General features: G+C 41.1%; 1 protein-coding gene across 1 annotated transcript; it reads right to left on the reverse strand.

The window, feature by feature from the left end:
* Positions 1-10,727: 10,727 nt before the first annotated feature.
* Positions 10,728-11,985, reverse strand: HTR1B (5-hydroxytryptamine receptor 1B). The gene has a single exon (XM_027852859.1). It carries the CDS (start codon positions 11,983-11,985, stop codon positions 10,825-10,827), a length of 1,161 nt encoding a protein of 386 aa, XP_027708660.1. The 3' UTR covers positions 10,728-10,824.
* Positions 11,986-13,096: the final 1,111 nt, after the last annotated feature.

Raw genomic sequence — 13,096 nt, forward strand, 5'->3', positions numbered from 1 at the left:
GATTGCATTGCTTTGTCTTACTTAGAGTCTGATAAGCTTTGCAGTTCAGGGGCTTAAAGGGAACTGGTAGCCTGTTCCATAGTGTAACACTTTTCCAATTCCTTTTTCAAAGTAGCTGTAAGTTGGAAAAGCTTATAAATGCTACATCAGTTCAGGAATCCAAAGCATGAGGATTTGACCAACAAGAGTGACGAGAATGAACAGGCAAGCAGTTAGCAGGGAAGTGACTGTGTAAGTAGAGATGTCACTAAAGGGACTAGTGACAGCCCAGAGTGGTGATTTACCTCAAGCATATGGGCTTTCCTGACTCAAGTCATACCCTGCTACCTTCCTATTTGTGCCCGCTCTACTCCAAAGACATTGAGAATATTGGTAGGAAAGAGTGATTCATTGTTATGTGTGGATTGTGATGTATTTTATTATTCATACATTTCCTTTAATATATGAATGTCTTGAACTTTTCTTTTGCCCAGTTACTAATTAAATTATTATATTTAAGATCTAAATGTGACATTATAGTGAATGTTTGGTGTGCATAAATTGAAACACATAGGCAGAACTAAAGTGGTGAGTAGAAGTATATTCTCCTTCAGCATTGCTACCCCTAAGACTGCTGGCATTTGAGTGTAACTATGTGATGGTGGTCCTTCTCTGGGAACCTAGACCTGCCAGTATGAGAATGGGTTAGAGACAGTGAGTCAACCTAAAGATTAAGTAGGTTTCCAGCCATTCATGAGAAAGAATGGGTGAAGACCCACCATGTTAACCTGTTATATAGGGATGCAGAAACTTTCTCCACCTTTGCAGGTTGGCATCTTCTTCTTAATTCACTAATGTTACAGCATTGCCTAAAGCTGAAATGTTAAGTGATTTCCTAAGGGTCACAAACCAGTATTTCACAGGTAGGACCTGAACTCAGTTCTTCCTGTTAATGAGACCAGTTCTCTAGTCCATAGGCTGCCTCTCTTACAAGAGGAGCTGTATAATCCCCAAATACAGATAAGAAGGGAATAAGGAGAGAGAGAGAGAGAGAGAGAGAGAGAGAGAGAGAGAGAGAGAGAGAGAGAGATACATAGCACCCATGTTATGCCAAGGACTGAACTGAGCATTTTGTTTTGTTTTAACAAATGCTATCTCATTTGATCCTCACAACTCTGAAAGGTAGGTGCTCTTATTCCCATTTTACAGTTGAGGAAACTAAGGCAAACAGAGGCTAAATGGTTTGCCCAAGGGCACACAGCTAGTAAGTGTTTAAGCCAGATTTGAACTCAGTTCTTCCTGACTCCAGGGCCATTACTGCTCCACCACCTCCTTCTAGATCATTTTCAAATTTAGGCAGTGTGACATCCTCTCAGTCTATAACTTTGAGGCACTTGTTCCACTGTGGAACTTCACTCGAGCATTGCAACTCGAGTTGTATGCCAACTTTTCTTATCACAGTTGTCAATGATTTAGAACAGAAGTGAGGCATTCCATGCACATACTCAGAGTTAACTTTTTACTCCTTTTGTTTGCATCAAAGCAGTCTCTTTAGAGGTAAAGCTGATGTTGATGTGTTGCTACCTTCCTCGAGTCACTAAAAATCCCTGCACCTCAGTATCTTTACCTTCAAAATGGACTTGTAATACTTTTCTTGCCTACCTCACATTGTTGCTATGAGGATCAAGTCATGCATATGACAATCCTTAAGCAAAGATGGATAATAGTTAGAGTCATATCATAGAGGGGATTCTTGGTCATATATCAAGACCAGTAATGATGATAATATAGTTTTTAATAATATAGCTTTAGGGTTTGTAAAAAAATTTTACATACATGATCTCATTTGAGCCTCACCACAAGCTTATGAAGTTGCATAATATGGTCTCTGACATTCATTCCAAACTGAAGATTCAGTGATGCTGTGAAGTTATTAAAAAAAAAAAAACTATGCAAGGAGAAGCTGTTACTGTAATTCACAAAGCAATCCTCTAAGATGGTATGGTTTCCCTGCAGTCATATGTGACTGCCTTAATGGCCTGGATACCAGCGGCCAGCAAGTAGGCCTCTTTTCTTCCTATCTTATTCTCCCCACCCCACCCCCAAATAACATTTCCATAAATGGTATACTCAGTGAGAACACTGTATATGTAGTGGGAACACTAAATATGTAGTGGGAACACTAAAATCAGGGAACCTCTGGCACTGACTATAGAGTTATGTGCTACTTTGAGTAAGTTATATCACCTTTCTTGGCCTAAGTTTCTTATTCTTCATTGATTTAGACTATTATTAATGTTCCTTCCAGTTCTAATGGTCTGTGTTTATTCTCTGATAATATAGTCATTCGTTATTCCCTAAATTAGAAGCACCATCCTTTTATATTACTATCAGAGTAACTCCTCACAAATGTTATTGCTGACAAAAAGAGACAGTGTGACATACTGGAAAGAATTCTGGGTTGGAAGTTGGTGTACAGTACCTGGCAAATAGTAGGTATTTAATAAATGCTTAGTAAATGGCTAAATGGTAGATCTGGCCTCAACTCCCAGGGTATCTGCGTGACTATCGCTAAATCAATTCAAGTCTTGTTTCAGTTTATTCATCTCTAAGAAGTAGCTACGTGGCACAATAGATGGGGTCAGACCTGAGTTCAAATCCAGCCTCAGACACTTATGAGCTCTGGTCAAGATTTCAAACAAACAACAGCAACAACAACAAAAAAAACTTTCATTATGAATAATTGGGAATAAATGTGATGAATTTTGCTTTAGAATATTTCATATTCCTAAAACGAGCAAATGGATACATTTATGGGAAAAGTCTAAAAGGATCTACTCATAACTTGATTAAATGATACAAGAAACAGTGAGTCATATCTTACTGTTTAACCCTGGGCAAGTCATTTAACCTCTGTGTGCTCATTTTCCCAAATAGGTATAATAATAGCATTTATCTCCCAGGGTTGTTGTAAGGATCAAATGAGAAAATATTTGTAAAGCATTTAGCGCAGTGCCTGGCACATAGTAGGAATTTATTAAATACTTGTTTCCTTTCTTCCTTCCTCCCTCCCTCCCTAAAATGGGATTGATAATCCTGGCACTTACCTCCCCCTGAAAGTAAGAAAAGTGCTTCATAAACCCAAAGGTACTGTGTAAATGTGAGCTCTGATCATGAAGGGTGCAGCCCTATGGTGCCTATAAAGCCTGACACCTGATTCAGTTGGATATATAACAAACAAACAAACCTTGTTTGCTTCTGTAGTCAAGAAGTGCTGCTCCACTGGCTTAATATTTGAAAACACTCTAACTTAATGTCTGCCTATTGTGGATAATAAACATGTGACCTGGTCAGGGATATATCCAATAAGAAGACTAGTTGAGACTCCAAATGATTCAAAGGAAATTGAGGGGAGGGATTTGGGATGTGGTCTCTTGCTTTCCCTAGCACAACAGGCTGACAACCAAGACACCAAGGCACTTCTGCAGACAGGCCAGGCAAAACTCTCTCTTCAGATCTGTTGGAATAGGGGTAGAGGTGGGGGAAGAAGGGAGACAAGGAAATCAACCACAAAAAAGTGAATGGAATTCCCAGAAGTATCCCCTTACAGAGCAGGCATCCTTACAATGCGTATTTTAGCTTCTCAGAAAAGTCCAAGAGAGCAAATTTGTGCATGGACAAAAGTATGCCTAGGCCAGGTCTTGAAGCAGAACTTAAGTATGTGGCTATAGGTAACTTCTGCTCAGACCCATTACTAGATATATTGTCCCATTTTCAGATCACCTGTTATAAATCCAGAGCTGTCCTTCACTGTAGTTCTCCCAATATAGGACTGGTAACAAGGCCTGGATAAGGAATCTTTCTATAAAGGCACAGAGGATATGACTCACTGTTTCATGCATCATTTAACCAAGTCATGAGTAAATTCTTTTAAACTTTTCCCATAAATGAATCCTTCCATCACCATCTGCTCATTTTCAGGAGTATGAAATATTATAAGGCCATATTCGTCACACCTATTCCCACTTATTTATAATGAAAGGGGTTTTTTTTTCTTCTGAAACTTGTGAGAACTTGGGCCACTAGAAATAGGTACAAATTGTCTTTCAAAACCCTAACTGGAGCAAGATTATGTTTTTCTCTCAAGGAGCTCTGCTCAGCAGTATCTGTACATTAGAAGGAACATCACAAATCATGCCACAATCTTCATAGACCATTTTACCCCTTTAATGAGGGGGTTTTAAGGGGAGAATGGATAACTAATTTATTTTAAATATATTTTATTGTTATATTTTGCTTTCCAGGGAGCCATCCTTTGTAAGACATAACTTTTAAACCAAAAAAAAAAGGAAAAAGAAAAAATCCACAAAACCAATCAATACATTGAAAAAAATCTGGCAATGTATGGAAGGTTCCACACTCATAAACCCCACAAACACTACCTCAACAAAGTAGTAGGGAGGGGTGTCTTCTCATGTCTCTTCTTTGGGTCCATGCTTATTAGTTTAAATTTTGCAATATTCATTTCTCACTGGTTTGTGCTGGCTGTCTTTTCCAGTTACATTTATAGTCATAGGTATGTTGTTTTCTTAGCTCTGCTTCACTGTATCAGTTCATGTAAATAGATCCATGCTTCTCTGGAGTTATCACCTGGAAGTCTAATTTATCCAATGTGTTAAAAACCCAATTGCTAGAGAATAAGAGAGTAACAATTAGGTTTATTAAGGATGGCTATTTATGCTAGTTCAATTATCTTTCCAACATGCAACTTCCCTTTTCTGAAACCATCAGGTGTTTTTGTGACTTAAACCCAGACTTAATAATAGGACTTTTTTCAACACAATTGCAAAACAATGCAGATGGATAAAATTCCACCATCCTACAGGAACTGGTATATGCATGAGTATCTTCATGATAGACCAAAACTGCTGTTTCTGATTTAGGGGAAAGAGCTCATGATTTACAATCTGAAGATTTGGGCTTGAATGTTGGCTCTACTAATTACTCCAGGTACTATCTTGGAAAAGTCAGTTAACCTCCTGGGTCTTAGTTTCCTCATATGTAAAATGAGGGACTAGATGGCATCTAACATCCTAGCCTACTCTAGCTCTATGATCATAGGATTTGTAAAATGAAAGACTTGGAATAGATGACCTCTAAAGTCTCTTTCAAATTAATGATCCTATAAAAAACAAATCTTAAATTTTTATGCAAGTATTGACTTCACTAGATCACACAATAAAATTATTTGAATAAGTAAATATTGGTAAACATCAAGTTGAGATAGGGAAAAGAGAAGGTGGAAGGAAATAAGCATTTATATAGCACCTACTATGTGTTAGGCACTATGCTAAGCACTTTTATAGATATTATCTCATTTGATCCTCACAACAATCCTATGAAGTAGGTGCTATTATTATCTCCACTTTATAGTTAAGGAAGCTGAGGCGAATAAGGTTAAGTGATTTGTCCACAGTCACAGAGCTAGTAAGTTTCTATGGGCAAATTTGAACTCAGGTCTTCCTGACAACAGCCCAGTGTTCTGTTCATTATGGCACTTGCTGCCTAAATTCACATGGATGTTTTCTAATCTGGGACCCTGAATTATCTTCATTTTTGAATGCAAGTTTTAACCTCTCCCATCCATTTAAGCACTGATGCAAGGCAGGTTTGCACTGATGCAAATTAACCCAGGGACTTACTGTCAAGTCATCGAACTTTTAATGAGTTCCTTCTATGTGCCTGGCAGTGTACAAGTTCTGGGGATGCAAAGAAAGGCAAAAGGCAGTCCCTACTCTCAAGGAGTTCACAGTCAATGGCAAGTCCAATAAGTGCATTACAAAATTTCCTGGAAAAGTCATTCTGGTGTTGGTTACTTGAGATATAGACGACCCTCTGCCTTTTTGTTTCTGAATTATCCCCACGTGTTTCATCAACCTACACTCTACCCAGCTGTTAACTCTGTTTTAACTGAGTTTTAATTGATGTGGAGACACTTTAATTGTTACTGAGCTGATTAAAGAGACTTGCTGCCTTGAACTTAGAAGATACCTCTATGCCAGCCCTGACCTAAGTAGATCAGAAATACTAAAAGTCCCACCTACTCAAAACCATCTCCACTATAGCCCCACCTGCCTAAACAATGTCTCTACCATTGCTACCACCTCTTCCTCCAATTGGAAATTCACTTGGATTAATCAGATCCTCTTTTTTAAAATGCAAAAATACCTAGAATACCTGGCAACTACTCAAACCTGAGCTAGCATAATGATAATTAAACTAGTCTAATAAAATAATCCATCTATATATACCTGACATCAGTAATAGTCTAGGAATTGGTTAGATGGGGAAACAATAGCAGTAATTTCAGGGCATGGGGCACTTTGAAAATATCTATAGTCATCCAGAGAGACACAGAGGTAGAAGGAGACATAGGCAGAGGCAGAGACAGACAGAGAGAGTTAGAGACAGACACAAAGAGAAATGCTTGAGGTGTGAGATGAGATGGAAATAAACATATAAATGAGATAGAGAAATATCCCTGGTCTCAGAATCAAAAGATTCTTGTTGAATTAATTAATTCGCATGAATGAACTAAGCTCCTTACCATCTGTGTGACCTTGGCTTCTCGGAGTCTCAGTTTCCTCATTGATAAAATAAAGAGTTGTACTAGAGAGAGTATCTAAGATTCTTTTCAACTACAACTCCTATGATGGGGAACAGATTGTGGAAAAAGCAAAGTACCACAAGAGGATATGGTGACCTGGGACCATTGAAGAGAAGGCAGAATGTGGGAATGCAGTTCATAAAAAGAAGGTTCTTGCAGAAAAAAACTTGGCTATCTTTTCATTTAACTTAAGTACTAAGTGGCAGTTGGTTTGTTACTGAAAATGATGCTCAAGTTGCCTTTAGCTCATCAGGGCAAAAAATCTCATGACTAATTTAGAAGGCTCAAAATATCACCATACCCAGTTTAGCCTAGCCTTTCCCTTCCCATCTTATCCAGCCTCTAGTTTCACTCCCCAACTCAATGGATACATGACCAATTCCCTCCACTCTTCTAAAGTTAATACATAAAAGGAACAAAATTACATACATAAACTCCTACACTAAAGTAGGTCAGATTACCACTTCTTTATGCCCCTTCTCCTGCTTGGCTCCTCCCACATCCTCACTCTCATTCTCTTTATTACAGACAAAACCCTTGTGGATATCCCTCTCCACCTAGAGACTCCTACCTTTAATCTGGAGAAGGCTATATTAGACAAGTTTTCAGATACAGCATCATCTTATTTTAAACAGTGTTAACTCATGGTAGCCAAGTCATAGCAGACTCTCAAAGTTGATAAAGTCCCCAAAATTTTAGCAGTGGAATTAATTATACCATCCCTGTATTTATTCTTACCTATGCCAATATCAGTATCAGACACCATTCCTCTGATTTTATAAAATAGAGTAATTAAATACATATGCACATAGTTTTGCAACCACAGCACATTCTTTTATTGAGAATCCACTATCCAGTTTAACTGGATTAATTTGTCAAGAAAATGTTCACAAAAATCCTTCTGGAATACCAGAAGAAAGAAGATTGAATATTTACTTTAAGTACCTTCCTGATAACTGTGGCTACAAGTATCAACAGCTATTAAAGCTTTTCTGGTGTCTCAATAAACTCCAATGTGTAACACTGGAAAAGTCAAGTGAACTAGTCTTGAGTTAATAATAGTCATTACTAAATACTTCCTTAGAACACGGTAAATTTTTATTTCATTTTTCTTCTAAATTCCATTTCCAATTATACATGTGTTGAAAGGAGGGGTGCCAAAGGCAATGCAATCACAGCAACTCCACCAAATGCATATGTTCTGGGCTGCTGCTGCTGAAATGAGTTAGAGATGTCTTAACTGTCTTTTGTTTAAAGACAACCAAGATGAAATATAGCAAAGTCTGAGATTATTGTTTCATTATAAAGTCTGTCCAAGTCAACAGCCATTCTTTTGCAGTCATTGTGGCTGTTTTGGAAAAAAAAAAAAGCAAATTTAAAATCTCTGAAAATACAAGACAGTATAGGCATTTTGGATGCTTACATATAAATATATTCATGTAGATGGGTGTGCAATTTAATACAAATATGGACAATATTTCTTACGACATCCAACAAAAACGTTCATTTTACTTTGGCTGAAAGGCCACAAAGTTTTCGTGTTTCTCTCCCCTTTTATATTTTTTAATGTGACTAGTTTATGGACTGAACTATCATACAAGCACATGACTGTCCTACAGGAAGCAGTAACTGAAAAGGAGTTTATACCCCTCTGATTACATGGCAATACACTTTGTATAATCAAGTGCAATGTGGATTGATGAAGTGAGAACTCTTATTACTACAATTTTGGCATACACTCACTTATCCCACAATATTTAAATGTCCAGTCAATTCAGTCCAATAATCAGCTCTACATGTTGGTAAGCAAACAGCTCTGACTAAACTGACCATATGTTCTGACAGTACTTAGATACAACCAAGGTCACTCCCTGTGGGGGAGTCACCAACATATGTTTAAATATATAGTTTCTCTGTGGCTGCTAGAATTTGACTTAACTCTCACTTATGCCCAACAGAAGTATAACAGCATTTACAACAGCATATACAAATACAAATAGATTAATAACATCAACACAAATTATTGAGCCCTATGAACATCCCAAGTTTGATTTCTCCATGGGAGAAACCCCAAAGCAAATGTACTTGAGAAGCCTGCTAAGACTGATGGTTTTTTTTTAATGCCCTGAAGTTTATAATCCAGCCCCAATGACAAGGTGTTAACAACACCAGTTAGTTTCCCTTTGTATTGAGAATACATATGACAATCTGAATATTGTAATGTTAAGAGCTATTACCTTGGTGAAAGACTGCAAAGTAGGAAGGTAGGGAGTGTATTTTGATAATTCAATTCAAAAATCTCCTTTGCCTGAGTTTTGAGCAGTAAGGGAGGCCTTTTTTTTTTAAATGGTGACTTGCAGAAAGTAGTTCAAAAGAATTTAGATCTTAACTAACATGTTATTGTGATGGACGGGGTAGGTTTTTGTTTTTTTTTTTTTTTACATAGATGGATTCTCTTATAGGTCTTTTATTTACTGAGATTACGGATTTTCCATCCTTCAATTTGTGGCCTATCTAGAAGGAGAAAAAATGAAACTTTCAGAGCTAAGCTGAGACCACAATCAAAGTATTAAAGCAGAGTTTGTAAAGATTTAAAATTTTAGAATATTCCAATTGTTACAACTGAGTGAGGTATCATAGCCAGGACCAGAGTTTCAGAATACTAGTTTAGACCACTTCTCAATATAATTTGCTGTACACAGTAATGACTTTGTAGAGTGCCATATTTTCACTCTCTAAGAGTTACACGAAGGGCTCTGTCTAGGATGGTCTCGAATAAAAACAAAATTATTTGTATCTTTTTTTTTCTTTTGCTGTCCCCAGTGGTGTCCTTTTCTAATAGACTTTGTTTTTGCTACATTTAAAATATAAAAGATGAGGAAGCAAATATTCAACAGTAACACTGATATTACAGAGTCAAGTGTTTCTGAACCTGGGGGTGACTTAGTGACCCTTAGTGACTTCATAGGCTAGTTAACAAGGGAATATCTGGTGAAATGAATGTTTGTGCAAATAATTATTTCATGCATTTTAAGAATTTTGTACAAGTCAAGGTTATACATTTCCCCTCCCTTTTCCCCTCCCCCCACTCCTTAACCAATAGGAGTTGTTGCTATTTCATCTCTCTTCTGCAAGTCGGTTTCACTGAATTGGACTAGAGATTAAAGACAAAGACAGCTGTCTAGTTAAGCAGGGTGAAGGAGGGATTTATCTAACACTAAAGGATTGCATTCATAAGTAAGATAGCAGCAGTTTGGGCTAAGTCACCCATCTTACTCTCCATTTACCTGGAGTTTAAATATGTAAAGTGACAGGTACATGAATTAGGAATAAAACTAAAGCAGTTTGCAGACTTTGGCACGAGCACACATAATACTTTGTTTGCTTTGTTAGTTGTGGCTTAACAATCGCTAAACAGGAATATAAAATTACATATCTGCAGAAAACAAACACCCAAGGAGCTCTGTCCTCTAGTCAAGTCTGACCATCCCCCAGCTAGTTTCAAGTATAAGGAAAACAATAGGGATTGTTCGCAGCAGAATTCCGCAACGCAGTTAACTCTTCAAGCTTTCTTCTCCATCAGAGACAAAATTAAGGTCCAGGAAACTAAATCCATACGCTCCTCTGACTGTGTTTAAATACTTAAAAGAGAGAGAGTTGAGAGAAGTAAACACTTGCCAGTTTCATTGGATTGGAGTAGGAGAGAGGAGTGATATCAAGCTTTTCCCCCCACTAGCACAGGAGGATAAACTTCTATTATAAGCACTGCCTGCAGGTAGGAGATAGGAGCTGGGCAAGTTTCCAGGTACTCGAGACTATAGACTGACAGTGACTCCATACAATGGTCTTTAATGGGTAAGTATCTCCCATTTAATTGCTTATTTAAAAAAAAAGTTACAGCTGGAAAGCAGCAGTGTCAATAGCAAGGCAGGAGGTTTGGGGAGCTGGGAGTGTGGGGAGCTGATAGATTCTTCTTGCTCTACCCTTTCTACGCACGGTTCTCCTTCCAGAGCCCCCTCTGGACTCTACTGGTTTCTCAGCACCGCTTTCTCTGGCCCAGGAGAGCCTCTCTCTGAGACAGCACCAGCATAAGAAGAGTCCACCTTACCTGTGGAATCAGACACAAGACAAGCACGTTCCCCAGAGGCGCCTTGGTGAACGCTCTGCCACTTCAAGATTCAGCTCGTGCGCCTGAACCGAATCAGTTTATGAAAAGCTTGTTTGAAGTCGTCATTGGACATGGTATAGATGATGGGGTTAATGAGGGAGTTGAGATATCCTAGCCAAGTAAAGAAGTCAAAGATGGCCAGGTGGAACCAGCAGGCGTCATCGCAGATAGGCAAAGCCAGGGAGATGATAAAGAAAGGCAGCCAACAGACGATGAAGGCTCCCAAAATTATCCCAAGCGTTTTGGTGGCTTTTCGCTCCCTAGCGGCCATGAGCTTCTTCTTTTCCAGGAAAGTATCAGAGACTTTCACCTTTACTTGGTTCACGTACACTGGGGACCCCGATTCACTGGATCCCTCGGGGGCTCGAGAGTTAATGGAAGTGGCAGAGGAAGAGGACCCCGGGGAGTCAGTGATCAGTTGGGCCCGGGTCAGACGTTTGCCCGTCCTGTTGGGCGTCTGTTTCAAAATCCGAGAACGAGCTTCCACATAGATACGGCCATAGAGGGCAATAAGCAGCAGTGTGGGGAAGTAGAAGGCGCCCACAGTGGAGTAGACGGTGTAAAGGATATGGTCTGTATTCACTAAGCAGTCTGCTACCTCCTCAGCCTTGGCCTGGCGCCAGAAGAGTGGGGGCATGGAGATGGACACGGAGAAGACCCACACCATGGCAATCATCCCCGCTGCTCGCTTGGGAGTCCTTTTAGCAGAATACTCCACCGCGTCTGTAATGGCCCAGTAACGGTCCAGAGCGATGGCACAGAGATGCAGGATGGAAGCTGTGCAACAGGTAATGTCCGAGGACAGCCAAAAATCGCAGACAATCTGTCCCAGCGTCCACCTACCGGTGACCGTGTACATGGTGCTGATGGGCATCACCAGGATAGACACAAGCAAGTCAGTCACTGCCAGGGAGGCGATCAGGTAGTTGGCAGGAGTGTGCAGCTTCCTAGTCCGAGAGACCGTGGCGATCACAAACGCATTGGAGAGCGTGGTGGCCAAGGTGATAAGTGCGAGGAATGTGGCCAGGACCACCTTCCAAGGGAGTGCAATCGAGTCCTGGTATGGCCCCGGAGGGGTACAGTTGGAATTCGAGAAGGTAGAATGATTAGTCTGCGGGGAGGTCAGGGAGCCGGAGGTCGGCTGGGAGCACTGACGGCTAGGCTGTTCCATTGTGCCGCTCGCCGTGCTTCGAGAGCAGGTGGCGCACAGCTTCTGATCATGGACTGACTATACAGCCTGCTAGCCAGGAGGGTGGGGACTGAAGTAGGGAGGTTGGGTCCGCGGGGTATCTTGTTGTGGGGAGGGATAAATGATCTCTCCCCGACAGCCAATCGTATCCAGGAGTTCCTCTGGCAGTGGGACAGCCCAGAAGCCCAGCTGCTGTGGGAGCGCGAAAGAGGTCACGGGTGCGGCAGGCAGCCCTGCCAAGTAGGGCGCGTCCCCAAATACACTGTCCCCATACCCTCGATCGCTGACCTCTCCTTACCCAATCCTTGAGAAGCAATTGAGCCCCTCTGGCTCTTTTGCCTCGCGTTCAACCCTAGAGACAGTCAAGAGTCTCCAGCCTTCAGCTCTTCTAGCCAGCAGCCTTGGAGCCCCTAGTCTTTGTGATCCTTGGAGAAGGCGTACTTCTACTTCGCTCGGAAGCTCCCAAATCTTTCAAGCGTGCGCTCGGGCGCTGGTTAGTCTGCTTGTTCTCTTTTCTTCTTTTTTTCCGCCGATCTTTTTTCCCCAAGAAGTGTTTCTTTACCCAAAGGCCCCAAGGACTCCCCACTCTGATCACTGGAGTTTCAAGTAACAATGATGGAGAAACAGAGGTGAAGACAGCATCCACCAGCCCGTACCTTCTGTCCTCCTCGTTCTCGCATGCTAGCTCCAGAAATCGGAGAGAAGCCCCGAGGCGAAGGCGAAGCCTTTGGCTCTGGATGGGGATATGCCCAAGAGGGAGGCTGCCTGAGTTGCTTCGCCCTGCCTTGCCCAGGTACCTCTCCACTTCCTTCTCGATTTCTCTTCACGCGGCCGCGACAGGAGCCACTTGCCCCGCTGAGAAACTGCAGCTGGTGGAAGGTGAAGGGGGCCGGGGCCGGGGCCCGGGCTCCTGCTCCACGGTTGACTCCGCCCTGCGGGCACTGCTCCGTGCCATCCCACCAATCCTCTCACCAGGTCAGGGAGACCTGGAGCTGCGGTGTTAGTACTTGTGCTGGTGCAGGTGCCTGCAAGAGCAAGTGAAGAGAGATAAAGTATAGTGTGAGAACAGCAGCGCTGTAGGCCCTCTTTATAT

This window comes from Vombatus ursinus, unplaced genomic scaffold (genome assembly GCF_900497805.2).
Source record: "Vombatus ursinus unplaced genomic scaffold, bare-nosed wombat genome assembly UNPS02009835.1, whole genome shotgun sequence".
NCBI classification, from domain to species: domain Eukaryota; kingdom Metazoa; phylum Chordata; class Mammalia; order Diprotodontia; family Vombatidae; genus Vombatus; species Vombatus ursinus.